Raw genomic sequence first — 22,425 nt, forward strand, 5'->3', positions numbered from 1 at the left:
ATCACAATGAGATCACATTTGGGTCTTTTTTATACCTTCCATTTCTCTACTTAGCATACTTAATTTTTCCCCTACTTTTTCGAACTTATGAAGTATATTTATGTTTTAATATCCATTTGCTGTAATTGTAGCAATTGTGCCATTTCTGTCTTCATTTCTGTTGACTGATTTTTCTTTTTATTATGGGATTGTATTTTCCTGATTCTTTGTACATCTGGTAATTTTTGTGTCTCAGCCATTTTGAATTTTATGTTGCCAAGTACCAGAAAAAATATAATTTATATTAATTATATTTATATATAAAGTATGTATAACATACATTATATACACATATACACACATAAACATACATATATGGGTGTGTGTGTGTATATATATATACACACACACATGTATAAAAGCTTTTTTCTGGTCTACAGCTAAGTTACTTGGAAACATTTTGATCCTTTCCAGGCTTGCTTTCAAAGTTTGTTAGGCAGAACCAGCTCAGCCTTTAGCTTAGGGCAAATTTGATCCCACTAATCTTCCAACTACTCTTCCAGATGCCCCAACTATTACCAGTTCCACTCTGGCTGGTGGGAATGTGATCTATTCCCAGCTCTGAGTAAAAGCTTCAATACTGGATCCATCTGCTTCTTTCCAGTGGTTCTTTCCTGGGCATTGGGTAGTTTCACAAGCATTTGCTGATCAGACTCAGTTGGCCTTGATTAGAGCCCTCTACAGACCACCAGAGCTCGTCGCTCTGCCCTGCAAATTCTTGTAGTCTTGGCCTTTCTAAATTTGAATTCTTAATTCTGTTTCCTATGTGCAAGGAGATCGCGGACCTGGGAGTTCCCCACTCTAGGTTGTAGCTCTCTCTAGGTTGTAGCCTGCTGACTTGCTTTTGGCTGGAAGGTGGGGCTCATGTTTTTCTTTTTTCAGAGATCTTGTTCTGAGTGCCTCTCTTCCAATGTCTAGAAACCATCATTTCAAATGTTTTGTCTGGTTTTTAGTTAAGACAGTAGGGAAAACCCAGCCCTTGTTGCTCCTTGTCCCCAAGTGGAAATGGCTTGTTGAACTTTGAATGTCTTACAAATGTTGTTTCTACTCATTAATCAATAAGCATATATTGAGGCAGACTCTTTCCCTGACTGGGAGGGAATATATCCCTACCCGACCCTACTTTACTTAAAGAAGTCAGGAAGGAAATCCTGTGTTCACAGTGGAGAACCAGTTTTTACTTGCATTTTATTTTTTTACACAATAGACCGGGGCAGTTTTACTCCTATGATTTTTGTAAGGCTTCTCTTCCTTGTATCTCAAAAGTCATTGCAAACATCTTTAAAGCTAAATTAATTTCACTAAAAAAGGAAGAGTATATGTAATCCTTGAGGAATAAATACTTGGAAATGAAGAAAACCCGATATACATGGTTAAGAGCCAAAATCTCCTTGTCCCACTTTCAGAGGGAGAACTCTAACTCCTAGGCTTCACAACAGGTCAGATGATTCCCCAGGGCACCCCAGGGCTTGGCCTAGTTAGCATGTGGTTCCTTCCTGCAGGCTATGATTTGCCTCCTTTGAAGAGCTCACTGAGCTGGGGTATGGCTGGGGCATAGCGAAGAAAATGGAAGTAACAGTGAAGCACATGTGAACTGGCCCCTTCCCCTTTTTATTAGAAAACTTCTTTGCTGCTATGGTGAGCCACCCACTGAAATCTCTTTGGGGTACTGGCCTTCCAAGTGCACCCCATTCTCTAGTGAGGCCAGAAAGGGACCTTGTAGCAAACCATGATTAGCTTCACAACTGGCTGTCAGCTTTGCTTTAAATTATAGATTTTGCCATATGACTGCTCTAAGAGCTAGGACATTCCTAAGCCAAGGAAAGCAATACTCTTAATCTGAATCCTTGAGTGGTCATGATGATGACTGTTAAAGTCTTAGGGGAACATGAAGGAAATTAGATCAAAGTGGCTTCATATCATTTTCAGAATGACTTCTGCACAATTTGGGTGCCATATTTTTATTAGAATGGGGAAATACAATCAGTACCTTGAAGCCATGTGAGAAATATACCAGCAGTTTCAGTGTGGTTGAGAAGGGCAGATTTCTCAGCTAAGAAAGGATGAAGCTTATTTATAAGCACATGGAAAACAGCGAGGAATCTAATACTAAAATCTGAGTTGACTAATTAGAAAAGTCACTTTTTTTTTTGTTAATTTGAACCTTTGGCTTTTTGTTGAGGAGGCCTGTGGCTGTTCTAGGTACGTCTGAGGAGGCTTCAGACTTGTTAGCAAAGTGGTGGGAAATGCAGGTGGCCTGGTTCTGCCACCCAGAACTTTCACAAACCCTTTTCCCGTCAATACTATTTTCTGGTCATAAATGGTGGCTAATACCACCTATCCCTCATAATAACACTTATAATGGCATTTTTACTTATATACTGTATTTTTTGAAAAGTGCTTTGCATTTAGTGGAGTCTTTCCATTCACTAATGTTACATCAGACATAGAGTTGAGAAGGTATCACACCCCTTGCAGATGAGGCAATAGGGAAGTTTCAGAATCAAGAAAGGTTAAGTGACTCGACCCAGGCAAGAACAAAAGGCTTCTAATTCCAGATTCAGTGTTCTGGAATGTGCTGCCTTCCTCTAGGATTAGTGGAAGATACTGGGCCCAGCATCAGAATGTTACGAGAACACAGTTGTGGCTTTCTCACAGCTCGCCCATTCCTGCCTGGTATCACATGATACTTAACTTTACTAACTGTACTTTTGCAAAAAGCAGCAGAAATCAGTTAATGTAGAAAAGGGCAAAATTTGCTATGTTCCTGGGGATTGGTCTTCGCAGCTTTAACTCTGGGAGGGTGCCTAACTTTACAGTGTCTGCTTAACCATTAAGAGCAGTGGTCCAGGGCTTCAGACTTTCAATTCCAAAGGTTGTAACAATTATTTGCTGAAATGGCTTGTAGAATGTTTAATAACTAAGCCTTTAACTACAGATTAAATAGTAATGAGTTTTCATATGACCAAACTGTTGAAGGAAACGGACACTAATTTGTTTCCTTGAAAAGTAAAATACAAATTTATTAAATGGCCTGGTATCTTCACTGAACCAAATTGGAAATTTAAACCAAATGATTATTTTTATTCATGTACTAGCTGACTTCTAGTCCTTAGTCTTCTGAACTCAAAGTAGAATCAAGAGCAGGTTTTGATAAAGCATACAAAAAGATGTTAAAGTACAGGCAAAATGGGCAGGCTCTCACATACCTTAAGGAGAGTCAGGGTAAGTCTGTACGCTCTTCAGCTACATTTAAGTCTTAGTTGTTCCCAGAGTGTCAAATGTAGGGGGTTGGGGGTATGATTACCTCTGTGAAACAGCAGCTTACAGAATTCACCCTTTATTATTAACAGACCAGACTTTATAAGGCAGATGCCTCCCTCCCCGCTGTGCACACACTTCTGCCATGGCACTGAATACACTACACTATAATGATTGGTTTTCTTTTTGAGGCTGGTCAGGTAATGTTCCTATTCAACTTTGTAAACCAAGACCTGGCACATAGTAAGCATATAAAAAATTGTTTTTGATGTGACCAAAATTATGGAGAAAAATGAGAAGTACACCAATATTTTACTTTAGTTTTTTTTTAACTTCTCACAAAGGGTTTGCTGTAAGCCTTCAAGTCATCTTGTCCAATCCAAAAGCTGTATTTAAGCGCCGTGGATCCCAGCCAGGGATGCAAGAATCTGACTTTCTAAAACAGATAACGACAGTTGAAGAACTAGAACCAAAAGCAAATAACTGCACCAAGGTATGTTTCACTTATAATGCTTGATCTCATTGAGTGTCAGAGTTAATGGTCTGGCTACCCAAAAGATTTCCCTCCCCTTTAGGTTCTTGTGTGGCACACTCGGACAGAGAAGGTTAATCTAGCCAATGAGCCAAAGTACCACCTTGACACAGTGAAGATCGAGGTGTAAGCAGAAGCAGCAGCGGTGCAGTTTGCCTGGCCGGAGGACATGGACGTTTGGAGGTTAGGCTGCAGACCATTCAGGTACTGTTCATTTTACTTCAGTACAACAGCCTTTATTGACATCTGATGGACATCTATTTAAACAGAGCTTGTCAGTTAACAAACTAGCTGGATGATGATATGAAATGTTTTTGTCTTCATTTGTTCTGCATGTTTTCTCCACAACTAAACTGGAAGATCTTTGTACAGTACAGCTAATGACACTGCAATGTACCATTCTGAGTATCTCATATACTTTTTTTTTTTTCCCATTTGGTCTTATAATTGGCAGAACTGAACAGGTTTTAGAAACAGATGACAGGTATTTTGTCAACTAAATGTCCCCGATTCTTAACTTTGCAACGTTAAGTAATTTTTGTAAGGTGGTGGCAGTATACATTGTAGGAAATAAAACCCACAAAAAAAAGGGCTGTGGATTCATCTGTTTAATATAGGGATAGAACATTTTGTCAATACTAGGCACCATAAAATGTAAACACAATTACCATCATAAACCTGGATATACCTTCAAGGATTGAAAGTGGCTTTGTTTATTTAGTTACCCTGTTTGCATATAGTGCAGAGAAAGGTCTTCATGTTAGCACTATGTACATAAGAAGAGATCCAAATTACAAGAGGCAGATAGAATTTGAATTCTTTAAATATCTGTTAAGCTAAATTTTATAGTAACATCCAGGTTTATATTCCTTTCACTAACCACGTTCCCTGTTAAGCACATCATAACAACAGCACAGTGAAGTGAACGATGAAATAAAAGAATTTTGATACACTAGAAAACAGTGCTCAGTGATACATTTACATTCTATTTATATGATTAAAACATTTGATCATACAGTACCTTCCTACGGGATTACTGGCTAATTTGAGGATGGGGTTTATACTGTTAGAGGTATTACTAACATGATAACTATTTCCCTTATATGCAAACATTAGACCTATAATTTTACTGAGAGTAAAACTGATTATGCAAGTTGACTGAGCAGCTTCTCAAATAATGTGGCTTAGGAAGTCATGGGAAATATGAGCAAAGCTGCCCTGGACATAAAATGGTTTTTCAACCTGTTTTTCACCACATTAGATTTAATCAGCACAGACCAACACGGTCAATCAGATAATTCTTAATATGAACAAATGGGGAAAAAAAAATTATGTACATGAACAAACAGGGGAACTAGATGCATTTTAGCAAGGAATGTCAGGTGGTAGTTCTGGATGAAACTTGCAGTGCAGTGTTCACTTCCACAGCTGTGTGCTGAGAGTCTGACCCGAGGCGCTTCCGGGCCATCCTGCTGCTGTGCTGGGGGCCTGGCCAAAACCCACCGTGGGGTTCGCACTGCTGATACTCACGCCAGCCATTTGCTGATTCATCTGTGAAACATATGAATATATATAAAAGGCTTAGTTTAAGCTCTTAATTTTTTCCTGTAACCACAGTTAGACATTTTTAATAGTTACCTTGTTTTATTAGCTGCCTTTTTGAAGTGATTCAAAGAGATACTGAGGTTTCATAGCAATTACTATAAATAGTATTTTTTATCAATGAGAAAATCAGTCAAAGCCCTGGGGTAAAAGCAGACCACCATATAATTATTTCTCTTCAGAAAGCAAACTCTGAAGCTATTCTGTTCTCTTCTTGTTCTTTGTTTCCTTCTACTTTGTAGCACTGTTCATGAAGTGATCTCAATCATATTTATATTCTAGACTCAATTTCTTATCCCCCAAACAGAAAAAAAAGTACCACAGCAATCTTTGAATTCTAATTTAGGTATATGATGAGTCCACTATTTTAACTTCCAACTATATGAGTATATTCTAATTTTCAACTATTTATAGTGCTTTAACTACTAAAGACTAAGGAAATTTTAGAAAGTATAAATACTCAAAAATTATGAATTGTGCATAATAGCTGCTATTCTGCCTTTATTAAAGTCTTAAATGGCCATATGTACTTTCTAAATATTAAAAGTCATAAAGCATACATATTTCTTTTGCTTAGCTAACCACATAAACATCCAAAATTAATTTTATTGTATGATCTAAGGTATAAGATAAATGCTTTTTCCCTCCAGACTGGAATAATACATGTATATAAGCATCTTAACCCTTTTCCTGTAGTTCTCATACCTCTAAGACTGATGACAGGTGATGAAAAGGCAAGAGGATTTACCACAAAGTACAGAGTAGATTCAAAAGCTATGCTCAGGGTTGGATTGTATTCTTAATAAAGTTCATTCATTTTTCAAAGACAATGATGTTAATCATATCACTGATGAAACGTAAGCATCTGCAGGAGCAGATCACTTCTGATACCTACTAAAGGATAGTTTAACCACCTGTCACTGGCCAATAGATCCTATGGAGGGAGTGCTGGAGAACAGCATCAGCATGCCTAGAAGTAAGGACCAGCATTAACTCCTGACTGGTCCATCTAGCACCTTAACCTGAGTTGGGTGTGCTTCAGCATATCAACTCACAAAAGCTGTTAATGCCATCTGGTACTTAATGTTTTTGAGATTCCCAGAGAGTAGAGACCAATGTTATAGAGTTATTCCTTTAAATAGTGACAGTAAAAACTTGGAGCAAACATGAGACATATAGTGATTTTGCTAAAGTTAGTTAGAAATCATTACAGACCATTCTTTGAATGCTCTCAAGGTAAAAGAGCTATCCAGAACAGAAAAGCCAAGATCACCAAATGTTAGAGGAACATCAAATAGGAGATGTAAAGGGAAGAGGAGCAGGACCATGAACCCAATTCTAAGGGCCTTTCTATGAAGCCATAAAAAAGTCAGAACAGCACATCTAAAATAGAAATGGATTTGAAAGAGGCAAACCAAAATGTCATCTTTCGGCTCTAAACTAACTTAGAAATAGAATTTTTATAATATGAAGGGATATCTGAGACATATGGACTTGTTCCTATCTTATGGGAATTCTTGAACTAGTGGGTAGTCTTTTTAACATAGTCGTATTTATAAGATAAGTACAAACTTTACAAAGGTTTTTGAAAGATTTTTTTTTTTAATCATGGGCAGTAGCCATAGGACACAGAGAACAGCCTCACAAAACAGTGCTTTGAGTATATGGTACTGGATTTTTATCCAATTTGTGAACGTTACAAAACAATTAGTGAAGACAAGTTGCCTGGTCTAAGTGGACTATAAAACAACACTCCGCCAGTGAGCTGGCTTAAACTTGCTGCCAGTTTCAAATGTGGCAGACGGAATCTCCTAAGACACCCAAGATAATTTCTAGCTATTACAAACAGATTAGGGATGTTCACCATTATAGTATTTATAATCTGAAATTTAAATGCTTAACATTTCTTTACAGAATAAATCTAGAGAAAATGATAGCTTAATTTTTCTATTTGATATAATTTCATGATAGACAATTTTGACCTTATACAACATTATCCCTACTCAATTCTGCCAAATTTAAATACAAATTAAAACGATTTAGAAAATAAATGATTTTTAGTAAGGTGGAGAGTAAATAACCCCTACCTGCGAGAGATTCCACTGGGGCTGTTGGGCTTGCGGCAGGCCAAATTTACTCTGGGTTGCACCCATCTGTCCTACCATTCCTCCTTGGGGGCCAATCACATTTTGAGGCAGTGGCATCACACCAGTTTGTGCATTTCCCATAAACCCGTTGGGCATGGGCATACCGACCATCATGCTTGCACTCTGTCCCATCACATTTCCTATAAGGCCAGGAGCTGCAGGCACAGGTACACCCACTGATGGAAAACCTTGAAATGCAGTCGGGGCTTGTGAGGTAAATGGTATATTTGTGGGTCCCATAAACACACCTGCATCATAAGAAGCATGAAAAGAAAATGAACTAAGAGAATGACTATTGTTTATGGCTGCAATCACCTCTACAACCACAGAAAAAGGATTACCGGCTTTCTGGACTACCCATAGTAAAAATTTAATTCTCGTCTGGCTGCTCCTACTGCTCAGACCAACTCACACCTACAATCTCAGAGCTGGTTACTTCCAGAATGCATGCACACAAATCAGTTATGAACCTGAGCTCTTAATTAGAATAAATAAATCTTGTAATAGCTACATAAAATATCCATTGTGAAGACCGGACTATGTAGCATGAGATTACGTGCTGTTTCTGCTGACTTGCACCACTGTCTCCCACTCCCAAACACACAGGTGAGAGTTCACTATGTACAGCTTTAATGGAAGCAGCTGGGATGTCATAATTTCAGTCATGTGTGAGATGAAGCTCATTATTTTAAGGGAAATGATCAGACAGATTAAAACTATGTAAACAATAAATCTTACTGTGCTAGTATTTCATTATAATTATTTTAAAAACCTCAAACCATTTTTGGAATTCATGTGATAATTCAGACTGTGTATTGTTTACCTGCAGAGAAAATATACTGTAGTTATAAACTTCATGCAAATCAAATTTAAATAACTTCAAAACTATGTTCTATAAGCCTGTAAAACAATATTAAGTGATATGTGAACACCTTGTTAATTCTAAATGAATAAAGTTTTGTGAATCCTATATCTGCTTTTTAATTCTAATGCTTCATTCATGTCAGTTTGTAGTTGTGTAAACTGCAACAAAAGCACCCTTTTCATATAAAAAAGGGGAGAAATATAATTCATATTATAAGCACAAAGGATATACTTCTAGTAATGACATTGCAATTCACTGAAAACAGATTTCAAAATGAATTACCAGGAGTACTCTGCTGCTGAATGGTTCCTGCACCGTACAGAGATAAGATGGAGTCTTTGGAGAGTTGTTTCTTTGCTACCTCTTCTGACTTTGTAGTTGGCTCAGTGAACAGATCCAGATCCCCAGATGTTACTGTAGACAGAGTGGCAGCTGCTGGTACAGAGGACGTCCCCTGAGACAAACACCAAAACATGTTATCAAATTCTGCATACTAAAACATGGCCCATCCATTAAACTCCAAATGAAGTTATGAAATTAGACAAATTAACTGTAGAAGGTAAAATGGTGACATTAAAGAGGATCATTCACAAGCCCACACAGAAACACCTGGGATAAAGGTACAATGCTTCCTATCTTGAATTTGTTACTGTAGAAGAGGTAGACTGAAGCTCTGTCATAATAAATTGTATTCACCTGCTAGGCTGATGCTGAGATTTTGCCCATCACATCCTGAACACAAGGGTTCAACAACAGGTTGGGTATGTGGCTGCTGTCTGAGGACCACCATTCCTGGGAAATGCTCAGGTGTGTCTCAGCAACTACTGGTATCTCTTGGAATAAAGAGCATTTCTAACTACAGCAGACTGTAAGAAGGTCCTGCAAAGGCTGCTTTGTCTTTAAAGAAAATATTTTGTTTTCCAAAAGCTGCATTGTAATATTCTTATAAACCTAATCTAGATCAGTTTTAACCACAACCTTAGAATGCTTTTAGTCTACCAGAAATGAAGTACAGCAAAATTTCAACCACCTATACTCTCAACCATGTCTTGTATTCCATTTCTGAACAAGGGGCAAATGTACGCAAATTGAAATAAACATTGATATTTAATATAAAACAAACAATTTTCACTTAATTTCCTCTATCTTGCACACAGATAGTATTACACAATCATAACTGATTAACGATCTCTGTGGTCATTAAATATTCAATCACATTCACAATTGTTTATGTGGAATTGTTTTAGATATGAGTTTCAAAGAATTCTATGAAGACAGTAAAAACTGGATAAGAGTCTTCTCAAACTGTAGAATAAGGTGAGTAGAAAATAATTAAAGATCATGTATATAATTTACCTTGAACTTTTAAAAATTTCAAACATTAACACTTTGCTAAAATGTCTTGCAATAAATTACCATCCAAGTATTGTACTCACAAACCAGAACAATATTTTGAATCTATTATGAATTAAATTAAGAATTTTAATAAAGCCACTTAATTTTGCAAAAGATCCGAAATGTGTAAAATTGGACATGATGGAATGTCAAATATAACAATGCACTTGGATAAAATATATCTGAACTACCAATGAAGAAACAAAGATTACAGAGGCTACAAGCGTGGGCTCTGGAGTCACTATTTACTATAGTGTGGGCCCTTAGACATTCACGTAACCTCTTCACTGTCTTTCTTCTATAAAATGAGGATAAGATTACCCACCTTATACTTTATATCTACAAGAAGTGCTTTATACAATGGCAGAGTTAAGCACACAGTATTTATTGTTAATGCTGTTAGATAACGAAGCAACCATCTCACTAAGTGGTTTAGTTTCTGTTCAGTCCAAGAACTTGCTCAAAACCTCTGAGGTCTGTTCTCTGTAGAAGAGAGATAACTACAAGAAAATTCAACATGGTTGGGAAAGCTATTCCTGTAGTCTTATACTCGTCCTATTGGTGTCCAATCAATTTCATGTAATAAAAATCCACCAAAATTAGAGTATAGTGTATGCATAAAATGTGCATTTTAACCTACCTTCCCTTCCCGTTTTCAAAGACATTATTTTGAAAACATGTCTGGATTTTAATCTTTACATGATGTTTAGATGAAAGAATTCAGATATGTTACAGGGCTCAATAAAATTGGCACTATTTTGGTTCAAAACCCATGTTCAAACAAAAGAATTAAGTGTAATTAAAAAAATTTGCCCTGTTATTCTAACAGTTACTAATGAGGAATGACCAAAGCATGAAGGCCAGAACAACCCCTCATAAAGGCAAAAGCTATACACACCCATATTCCTTGTCATGGCACTACTTAGACGGCATTGTTCTACTCGCTGCTTTGAGACTGAACAGAACACGTGAAGTACACAAGCCTCAAATGTGGGGTCTAATTACCCAAGCAGTTGCAAAGCGACTCTCATACCCCATGTAATCTAAAGAAGTTTAGCAGATAAAGCAGCCTCACTAGAATGCTAGACCAAAAGTGCTTTTCATGCTCAGATTGTCAAATATCCTAAATGCTTCTAAAGCTACAATATCACATGCATACCCATGCCTGCACAAATTCACAAGGTAATTAATGTTAACTGAAATAACAGTGGCAACATTTAGTCTCTCTTGTTATGTTGGGGGTGGGGGAGAAGGGGACAAGTCATAAAGCTCTTTTCTAAAACAATGCTGCAGACAATTTTGATACGGAGCCATTTAAACTAATTATTCCTCGGAAATCTATTTGCTCAATTCTGATTATACAATGACTATCAAAATAACAATATGTGTAAGAAAAAAATATGTAATTAGTCTTAATAAAGCTTTCCATCCAAACAGTTCTCATTCTGTTCAGTTTTTCTAGAAAAAGGAAATATTTTACCTCGAAAATTATGCTGTACCAAAACTGGTTGTTTACTGGTAAAGTATGAATTTAAAATAGAATCTTAAAGTTGTATGCTTAAGAGTAATCCATATTCCTGAAAGTTCATCTGTTTTGCCTTAAAGAAAGACAAATAGTGCATGACTGCATGGAGTATCACTTATATGTGGAATCAAAAAAAGAGTAGAACTCATAGAAACAGCAGAATGGTGGCTGCAGGGGCTGAGGTAGAGGAAATACAGGGAGCTTGGTAAATGGACACCAACTTTTAGTTATGAGATGAGTAAGGTCTGAGGATCTAATGTATGACATAATTTGGTGACTATAGCTGATTATACTATATTGTATAATTAATATTAGCTGAGAACTTGTACTCTCACCAAGAAAAAAAAAAGTAAATTACATGAGGTGATGGATGTGTTAATTAACTTGATGGTTGGAATCCTTTCACAGTGTATGTGTATATCGAATCACATTATACACTTGAAATATTATTACACTTTTGTCAGTTATACCTCAATAACTATGAAAAAGTATTTAAAGTATTAAACAATTTGCAATTAAAAAAGGAATAAAGGCAAAAAGAAGAAATTCCATTTAATGTTCAGAAGGCAATTCAAAATTTCTTTACCATTAACATTTTTTTAAAAATCCTGATCATTAATATTATGTTCTAAATAGTTTTTGAAAAATTGTTAAAATAAAAAAGGTAAGGTAGGTCAAGATAGGTTTTAAGGATAACGTGAAACAATTTATCTTCATAAAAAAGAATATGAGTACTGAATTTGCTAGATTGTCTTATTCTCAGTTTTCTTAAAACCAGAAGTAAACACCATCTTGGGGGTGGTTCAGTAGAACATAAGAAAAGAACTACTGGATTCTAGTCAATAATTTTACACCCAAAGTTTAAAAAACTCTCAAGTAATTGAGCTTGTTGATCTTAGGCTCAGTCAAAATTGTCTGAGTTTTCTCACTTATTCATTCTAAACACTGCTGGTTCCTAAATCAAGAGTTAGCAAACATCAGACAGTGAATATTTAGGCTCTGTGGGTCATATAGTGTGTTGCAACTATTAAACTTGCTTTTATAGTGTGAGAGCAGCCACAGAAAACACGTAAATGAATGAGAATGGGTGTGTTCCAATAAAACTTTATTTGCAAAGGAGCTGCAGGCTTAGTTTGCCAACCTCTGGCCAGCACTTTCCGATCAGCAACTGCTCAGAAACAATTCTTTCAAAATTGCAATCCCTAAACTTTTCAAAAAAGAAATAAGGGTGATCATGTAAAACCACATTCTTACCACATACCTGAGCTGGGGGCATGACAGTTGCAGGTAAAGGATTAGAAATCATTGGTCCAAAGATGTCCAGGTCATCACTGAGGGCTGGCACCGTTGTGGTGTTCCCATTGGTCACTGGTGCCTCGGCAGGGCCATCTGAAAAGAACATAAATGTGTGTTTGAGGGAGTGTTTTGGATATGACTTCATACCATGTTTACCTACCTTGGAAGTAAATTTTGATGATTTAAAATGCTGAATTTTAAAGTTATAATAAGAAAAAAAAACTGGATAGAAATAAAACATACACTATGTAAACTGATTCTGTAGGAGATATCAGAAACCTCTGAAATAAACTGTTTCTTTATCCACGCACAGCCACCTTCAGTGATGGCAGTACCAAGCTAATGAACTGGGAAAGGAGCTCTGATAGAGAGTGTCAACATCCCACTTCAGCTTCCTATTTATCCTACAAGTCAAAAAAAATTTTTTAAAGTTTATTTTGTATCATCTTTTTCCATTAGTGCAAAATTTACAAAGTTCAAGGGGTAGGAGGTGGAGTGGGGTGCAGTGGAGAATTTGCGAGCATGGTATTCCACAACATGGAACATCGCACACAGTCCGGTTTTCTGTGGCCAAAACCAAATAACAGTTCAGAGCCATCATCACAACTCCAATCTCTTGGGACATATTCTAATTGAGCTTCTAGTTTAACAATTTATAATCTTATTTGATCTGATTTACCATACACTCCTCAAAGGCAAATCGGTAGTCTTTTAAAACTTCAACGATGAATGGGATATCTTGCATGGACAAGGTACTCAAATATTTGACAAATTTAATGGAAAGTCTACTACAAGCTGGGTATTTCTACCACAACCTACAGAAACTCATAGATTTCTTTTTTTAAGTACAACTACAGAAATTGGTATCTTTATTTCCCTGTTTAAGTTTCAGTGAATCACAAATTATCATTAATTTCAATTAATAAACGGTCACAATAAATTATTTTTTACTACTTAATTTATAAAAGAGTGTGTGAAACCTACAAAAAGCTAGTTTGTTAGAGATCAACTGCAAATATTTTTCAATCAATTAAGCAACAGCACATTACTGGAATCATAAAAAGTACATTTACTGCACATGTGTATGCATTACACATATCTCTATCCCTCACTATGGACAAGTTAAAGGTGAGGCAAATAAAATAATCATAGATTATTACTAATTTATAATATACAGAATTTTAAGCTAAGACACAAATATGACAAAAGAATTCAAATATGAATCATATGTGAAAGTAATTTTTTTTCATCTCTAACCCTTTCAAATAGCAACATTCATTTTTGAGGTTAGACCTCTTTAAAGAACTGTTCAACGGGGCATTTGAGATCTTGCTCCCCAGCATATTGTCAATTGGGCTCAAACTCTTATAAAAGAAGATTTGTTTAATGCTGTCCAGTCCATTCCACATTCTATTTACATGATGTACATATTCATGTAAATATGAACCAGAAATAAAATATTTTAAAAAGACAAGGTATTCTAGATTAAAAACACAACTAAAGGAACATCTCTGTGGTATCTACAACAGCTCAGTAAATAAACTCAACCCAATGACATGTAAGCTTTAACCCATAGCTATAGAGTTGCGGGGTACGGAAACATCCTCATCGCAGAGGCACATTCAACGAGGAAGCAATTTTTTAGCAGGAAATATGACTATATTATTTTTATGCAATTTTAACTCAGAAACAGAAGTATATGTCCTCCAAAACAAAACTACAACCAAGTAGAACAAAAGTAAAAAAAGAAAAAGCTGACAAATTGAGTACAGGTAACTATGTCCAGTTTCACAGTTAATTTTTTCTTTTTCAAGTAATAGCAGACATTAACAATTAGGACAAATTTATGAAAATAAAAACCCTTAAACATGAGAAAATACTATTATTAACTTTTTTGGTGAATTGAGAGCATACTATCAATTGATTTTCACCACAGGTCATGTCCATCTAGTCTACAGAAGACCAGTGAGCCAAGGACACACTGTGTGAGAACCAAGAGGTTCCTCTAATACAGCAAATAATGTTTTTATTACTTTTATATAAACTGTACATCTTTCAGAAATTTTAAGTCTTAAGTAGTACAATATGCTCTACTCAGAATATTAACTTATTTATACTTTCGAATCTAAGCCCTATTCAGTATCTAGGAGTACATTAACTAATCTGTACAACTGAGAGCACTTTGTTTTTGAAATCTTATTTTACTCTTCATACACTTAAGATCACATATGTGACTAATAAAAATAACAGGCAACACTTAGTATAGTGCTCATTTTATGCCAAGCCTGAAAAAATGCACACACACATAAACACATAACATATACTTGTTTAGTCTTTGTAACGATACTGTGACACAGGTACCATCAATTATCCTAATTTACTGATGGCAAAAAACATTAAACTTGTCTCACGTCAGACAGAACTACAGCAAAGCTTTATTCTATTTTTACTATAAAAGCAACGTATTCTTGTAAAAGATGTAAACCATGCAAAAATGAATAAAAGTTCCCTACCATGGATGATGGTGATGGCTGCACAAAATGTATTTAATGCAACTAAACTGTACACTTAAAACTGGTTCAAATCTTTTATGTTACATATATTTCACCACAATAAAAGTCCCTACTATACATTTTCTATGCTTACAAACATATGCTTAGAAACATGCTTAAGACAATGTATACACAAATATACAGTACAAAACTAGTTTTAATAAAATTGTGTATGTGTGGGTGGGGTGGACTGCAATCACCAACCACAGTTAGTGGAGCTGCCTTGTAAGTCAACTCACAATGTAAGTCCAAAGGACTTTGGAATCCTTTAGAATGAGACAGAGGAGTGTCTGCTTAGGGATAGGGATCTTTGTAGCAAGGCTGACACTATTTTCAAGTGACTTGGGAAATTTTTCTCTTAGCTCCAAAAACCCAAGGTAAGAACTTTCTTCCAAGCCTGACCAAGGTTTCCCTCTATCCAGCCTCATGACAGACACAGGTGACCCTCTGCTCTCACATCTACAACATACTTGCCCTCTTTTCTCTTTACTCCAGTTTGCAACCCATAAGATCCCCTAATATGATAGATTTCACCATCAATTTTCCTTGTTTTTACAAAAGCTAAGCAGTCACAGAATTATTGAAAAACAAAACTTTAACCTAAATGAAAACTCAGCCCTGCAAATTCAGTTCCCAATGAATTACAATTTTTGCTAATTTGGCTTACTACATTTGGCTTGCTAAGATAGTCTTTAAAACGAATTGTTTCAGTTCATTTGAAAGGTGTTATATTTTTGATTTTCATCATTATAAACATCAGATGCTTCCTGGACATTTTTAAACAACTGTTTACATGTTATATTTGTCCCCATGAAATGTGGGAAGGGCATCTCCTTCCATTATCTCCAGTCACAGAAACCAGGGCACAGAGAAATTAAAAGACTTGCTCAATGTCACTTCCCCAGTTCAGTAGTAAAAAACCTGCACTAGAACAGTCTCATGACCTACACTAGTGACTATATTCTTTTCTTTAAACCACCACATTCCATCAAAAGTCATGTACTCATAAATGAACCTAATTATAAAGAAATCACTTAAAATTATGAGAAAAACTTTTAAACAGTTTATAATTATTTGTACTTACAGAAGCAGTGGCAGTTGAAAAAACTATTCAGTACCACACTCCCAGTTCCTCATCTTCCCACTCTGCTCTCTTCCTACTAAGTCCAGTATCTCCTTAATTTAAAGTGAAGGATACAGGTGGATGTGGTCATCACTAAGCAAACTGGGCTTAGGGAAGCAAGTATGGTATATGAGTAAAGGGAGTATTCACAAGTCACTGGGGTTCAATGCATCCTTTTGATCCAGGGTTCACTAATAGCACAGTCTCTGCTGATTGAATAAAAGCTCAGAGACCACAAAAGCAACAGAATACCAAGATGTTGAAGTTTTTTGTATATATGTAATTTAAAAAAATAGAAAAAATTAAGCTTATCCAATAAATGGTTTAAGTAATGCAAATTGCCATAATTTAAGACAGATATTTCACTAAACAGATTACATTTTGTGTGCACAAATACACATGCACACATGCACACACCCAGACAAATGAAAACCTCTCCCAGGGTGGAGAGAACCTCAGATCACTCTACACAGTGCCTTCTATGAGAGAAGAGGATGTCTGTGCAAACAACTAATCAGAATTCACCACAGACATGCACCACGGTGTGAGTGCTACGTTCCTTGCAGGGGCAGCCAGCAGCAGGAGGAGGCAGGAGCCCCTTTTAATCAGTATGCAGAAACAGTAGTTGGTGGACAATAAAAATAATGGGAGATCCAGAGTACAAGAAAAGCCTAAGGCAAGTGGAAGAAATTTAGCTGGGGACAACATCATAAAGAACAATAATGAAGCACAAAGGACCCCTTGAAGAGGCAATGAGCAAACAGAAGAAATTAGGACAATGCAGTAAAATGAAGAAGGAATTTCCATCTTAAAGACAAGGCATCAAGCTGATAGTTGCTTGTGGGTAACTATTTTCTTTGTGTGTTACCTTAAGATTTCAGACTAGCATTTGATCTAAAAAATGAGTTGGTAGCTGACTGTTTTAAACTGCACCAGAAATTTACAAGAAAAGGTTAAAATGTTTTGAGCTAAAGAAAAAAAGTTGTTAAAATCAGTGCTACATCTCACATGAACATAAGGCATGCCCAGCATGCATTTACTGGCCCACTTCACGCCATGACATTGATAGATGCTTAGAAAGACGGTAACATTTCAAATATGACAAAGTCATGAAGGCCAATCTCTATCATCTAAAAATCCTCAATATGGTAAGATTGTAGATTCTATTAACTGTGGCTATACCAGAACTCATCTGACACCGATAATCCAAATGAGTGAAGGTAAACAAAGTATTTAAAACAATATTTAGTGGCTTCTCCTCAGCCCATTCCAAGTGCCTTTGAACTAAAAGAAATAAGAATATAACACTTTGCATTTTAATAACATTTTAACACTAATGTTTTTATTTAAATTCTATTGTCAGGTACTCTGATCAGATATAAAGTATTTCAGTTTAATCCTCACATCACCTCAAGAGAGTTTTTATACAATAAGCCTGAATTTCAACAGAATTCTGGTGGTGCAACTGGAACTGCTATAATCAGTCTGAGAAACTTTTCCTGGTGCCCCCAAGCAGAAAAAGGTGCCACTTCCCCATTCAGGGTTAAAACAGGAAGTCACCCTACCTCCTTCTGAAAGCACCCTGAGGGCAGGAGCTGGCATTACTTCCCATCACAGTACTTGGCCTGAGCCCCCTTCTGAGGCAAGAATGCTCCCTAAGCCCAGATCCAGTTTCACTTTCACTGTAGACCCCATCACCCACACCTACTCAGGCCTACTGATTCTTCCTCTCAAAAGCCAGAGCTGCCAAGTGGCAGCCTTCTCAAGTGCCTTTATATTTTCATTTTTAGTTTTTAATGGCATCTGAATACACTTAGATTAAGAGGCATGCCCCAGTATGCTACAGGCCTCTTTACTCTACCCTGGTACCATGTTTATAGCCCAGAGCCACTGTCCACTGATTCCTATCCTCTCAACAGGAAAGGACAATGCAGCTGCCTCCTTAATGGAATGCCTGGCACAAAGCAAATGCTCAATAAATGACTGATTAATTTAAATGTTTTCCAAAAGCAGCATATGAGAGGATTTCTTGGTGACAGCAGAACCACGGTGGAAACAATAGTCATGGGATACCACTTCCATTGCAAGAAAAAGTGAAATAATGACTTTTTTTAAAGTACCAGTGATCTGGTTATAAAATCCCTCTTTAGCCCTTGTTCTACTTAACTACCATATTTAGCACAAACTGATCCCTCCTCCTAGAAAATCTCCTCCCTTTGAATCTAGGGCCACACTCTCCTGGAAGACCCTGTGGCTAATGATACCCTCGCTGGCCCCTTGTATGTTTTCACAGCCACAGTTTCCACACCACCGGCTGCCCTGTGTTACTGCAACTGCTTTCTGACTGGAATCCCTACCCTGGGGCTTCCTCTCTCTAGTTCACCAATGACAATGAGGTGAGAATTACCTTTCTAAATAAGAAATATGTCCTCCAGAGTCACTGTTGCCACAGCACCACACGTGACTACCCCGACATGGTCAGTCTCCTCTACCATCTTGTGAGAAGCACATCTTTCCTCCCCCACATCTGTTCCAAGTGTGCTGTCATAGCATCTGACCAGTCCTCCAAAGCTGTCTGCTCAATCAGAGGCAGATGGGTTTTAAATCATAAAATATTAAAGTACCAGGAGCTATGTTTATCTGGGTTATTGCTCATCTTTCCCAACTTTTATTTACTCTAAAGATGACCTCCATAACACATGAAATTTTACTTGAAAGAAGTTTGCACAGTACAAAAAAAGCCTCATTTGCTCCTCCAACTTAGCAGCAACAAGAAAATTAACCACTGAATTGAAGAAAATATAATTTAAATTGGGAATTTCAGCATTATTCCAGATTTCAAAATCAATTCTCATTACTAATTCTCTTATGTAATTCCATCTCTTCCTTCGGCAATAATTCATTCTTCTAGTTTCTGGATTGTAACCCCATCCCCCACTTGTACACACAGAGCTTCATTTTCTGGTATTTACTAGGGTTCCATGAACTCTGCTGGGGCTCAATAAATATTAATTGAATTCATCCTTTACTTGAATGTCAAGAGGCATTTAGCTGTTCATAATCTATTTGCACAAATAATAAAAGAAGTCAAAAGAGCAATATGAGATTTTATGTATTACTAATCTAGTTTAAGACAGATAAGAATATAAGTAAATGGATGTTATGTTTTTTATTACCATTTTTGACTGAGCATGAACATTCAGCCTTGAGTACACCCTTGCTACAATGAAAACTGCCAAGTCTAATTCTTCATCGGTAACCACTCAGGCGTCATCCTAAGGAAGGAATTTAAAGTGAAACAGCAATGATTAAAGAAGGCTGCTTCCATCAAATGCAGTGATGCTCTCCTTAAAGGCAAAGCTCTCTTCTTCTTAAAGCTTTATAAATTTTCATGTTACTCAAAGGACTCTTTTTATTTTCTACTCAAGAAACCATTTAAAGCTTTTTCCCTAATAAAAATATTTGGAATTTCTTTATATTAAAATACATAACTTGCTTTATGAAATAAACTCCCAAGCATATTTGGAAATCCCAGTCACAAATCTCCATCAGAATCACATTAAAATTTTCAAGCTACAAATTGTTTTTATATGTTTAAAAAATATAGGTAACTGAAAGTGGAATTATTTATTTTTATTTTTAATCTTTCTTAATGCTAAATAGGTAGTATTTAGGCTAATTTACTAAAATGACTGAGGTGATCTGAAAAGATGATCCTCACTCACATGTTTGGCTTATCCCTCCCTCTCTAAGCCCCTCCCCTCCAGGCTGCACATTCTTGCGTCTGGCCATGGGATCATGGATGTCCCCGTGAATGGGGACACAATGCTGTACAGACGAGCCTTGTGGCACCATCCATCTTTCAGGAAACACACACATTGATTTAGAGTTGCTGTCTGAGTTGCTGAGAGGTGATTTAAAGAGTACACTTTGTAGAACTCATTGTTTTAAATATAATTATAGATACATCTATAGAAATATCTTGATCTCATATTTCCGTACCATTTTACAGCCTCAAAAGACAAGTACATAAATATGAAATATCAAATTGTATAATACAAATTTCTTTCTAAATGTTGAACAAATGGTGACAGACTAGATTCTTTTGAGGCTGCCAATTCCTCGGTTCTTTTAGGTAGCCATGAATCCTCCATGGGCCAAAGACCACACTTCGTGACCATGGTTGCTATGCCCGAGCTCTCCCTTACTGATCTCCTCTGACCTGATGTTCAAGTTATATTCTCAGCACAGCATTACTGGCAAGTTACTGGGCTAGATGCTTCACATTTATTTATTCATTTATTCTGGCCATCAACCACAGCAGGGGAATTATTTCCATTTCCTTGTTAAGATGCTACAGCCCAATACGAAATACAGGTACTGCCTCTAAATCCAGTGCTCCTCTTATAACACAATGCTGCCAGCTATCAATTTGACAGACGGGTCCAATATCTGTTTTATGTGCCATAATGTCACCTGGTAGTCTTAGAGTTTTATTTTCCATCACAGCTCAACATCATGTAATAGTTAAAAGACCACGGACATGGCTCTCTGAAATCTACTTGCTGTGTGACTCTACACAACTTAACCTCTCTGTGCCTTAGTTTTTTCATCTGTAAAATGGAAATAATGTTATTTCACCTACCTCAGGGCCATTGCAAAGATTCAACAAATAAATATAAATCATCAAAACAGTGCCTGACACATAGTAACCACTATCTTAATGTTTCTTAAAGTAACAAGATAATAATTTAATTATTACTTGAGTCAAACACCTTACTTTGCTTCATCTTAAGAGCTGAGACTGGACTTTTGTGTCAGAGAGACCTAGTTCTATTGCTCAGTCTGTGTTCAGAAGTTAACTTTTGCTAGCTTGTTTTTCTGCATGTTAAAAAAAAAAAAACAGGAAAGAGGGAAAGTGTGTGTGTGTGTGTGTAAAATACCCTCTACTTTAAAGGGTTGTTCTAAGGATATAATGCATCTGTGTCAGGTACTATGGCTGCCAAAGCCCCATGAAAGTGCTTCTTGATGGCAAAGCCTACCACCCACTTTAGAGGTTGAATATTGTTTTTCTAGCTTCATTACAACTAGAGTGAGGTCATATAATCCAATCCAATCAGAGGACCGAGAACTCTGCTGGGAGAATGTTCTGGGAAAAGTTTTCTTTCCTGAGAAAAGAAATTTGTAAAGAAAAATCATCCTCTGGATGAGTCCTGTGAGGATGAGGTTCTGAGAGCTGTATCACTCATTTGTTGACCATACTGGCGCAAACCTAAAGATGAAAGTCAGTACTGTGGTGAAGGAGGCAAAATGGGAAGGAGGAAAGAGAAGCCTGGCTCTGGACCTCGGACCTACCTGCCAGAACCATGCCTCATTTCTCATTCAGTAAGATAATCACATGCTTAAGCCACTTTTAGGCAATCAGAAGTAGCCTCACTCACAGGCCATTTTTCTCTCCTTTAAACACCTAAATATTCTCTATGCTGTTCTGTCCATCAGAAGTTCTGTGCTATTTCAGCACTATCAACAAGCTGCCCCCTCTTGTTCATTTCTAAAGTCTGGCATATCATCGAGAGCCCTCTTCCACCTGTTTTTGTTGCCAGCAAGTATCTGCCTATTGCCAGTTCTCTTATAGCAATATATTCGTTTATTTGCATTTTCTTTCCCCCACAGGTATGATTACATAGAAATAAAACCAATTCCACAGACCTCCTTTTTGAAAAGGTAATAATAATTTTTACAATAGCTCACTGAACATACTCTTCTGAGCAGAAGCAATTTAAGTTTTTATCAGGTTTTAAACCATATCTGAAAAACATAACAGACTATAAAATTACTTTGGGCACTAGTGCTAGAGTATTCCTTCTCTTTACCCCTTCCCCTGGAAAAGAGAGAAGTGCATACAAGTACATAAATATCCTCTTGGTCTGGTCAATACATAACTCAGGAGACAATGGTGGGTTTCCAGGGCTACTGCTGCTAAATCTGGCATTCTTTTAGTCAACTCATTCCTAAACTTGTTTTTACAGCCTATGGACTTTGAGAAATAGAGACTTCTTCATAAGAATTTTCTGCTTTAAAGGTAAGT

At 36.7% G+C, this 22,425-nt stretch overlaps 2 protein-coding genes across 4 annotated transcripts in view; one reads left to right on the forward strand and one right to left on the reverse strand.

Annotated features, from left to right (window-relative positions):
- Positions 1–5,729, forward strand: part of B3GAT2 (beta-1,3-glucuronyltransferase 2) — a 60,547-nt gene extending 54,818 nt beyond the window's left edge. The window contains exons 3-4 of the mRNA XM_039853237.1: positions 3,645–3,793; positions 3,876–5,729. Of these exons, the coding sequence (XP_039709171.1) occupies positions 3,645–3,793; positions 3,876–3,962 (236 nt within the window). The 3' untranslated portion in view covers positions 3,963–5,729. The remainder of the gene's footprint in view (positions 1–3,644; positions 3,794–3,875) is intronic.
- SMAP1 (small ArfGAP 1) overlaps positions 4,426–22,425 on the reverse strand; it is a 123,146-nt gene continuing 105,146 nt past the window's right edge. For all 3 annotated transcript variants that reach the window (XM_039853234.1, XM_039853236.1, XM_039853235.1), the window contains 4 exons: positions 12,628–12,755; positions 8,729–8,900; positions 7,522–7,829; positions 4,426–5,383 (listed from right to left, as the gene is read on the reverse strand). In XM_039853234.1, coding sequence (XP_039709168.1) covers positions 5,249–5,383; positions 7,522–7,829; positions 8,729–8,900; positions 12,628–12,755 — 743 coding nt within the window. In that variant the 3' untranslated portion in view covers positions 4,426–5,248. The remainder of the gene's footprint in view (positions 5,384–7,521; positions 7,830–8,728; positions 8,901–12,627; positions 12,756–22,425) is intronic.

This window comes from Pteropus medius, unplaced genomic scaffold (genome assembly GCF_902729225.1).
Source record: "Pteropus medius unplaced genomic scaffold, Ma_sr-lr_union100, whole genome shotgun sequence".
NCBI classification, from domain to species: domain Eukaryota; kingdom Metazoa; phylum Chordata; class Mammalia; order Chiroptera; family Pteropodidae; genus Pteropus; species Pteropus medius.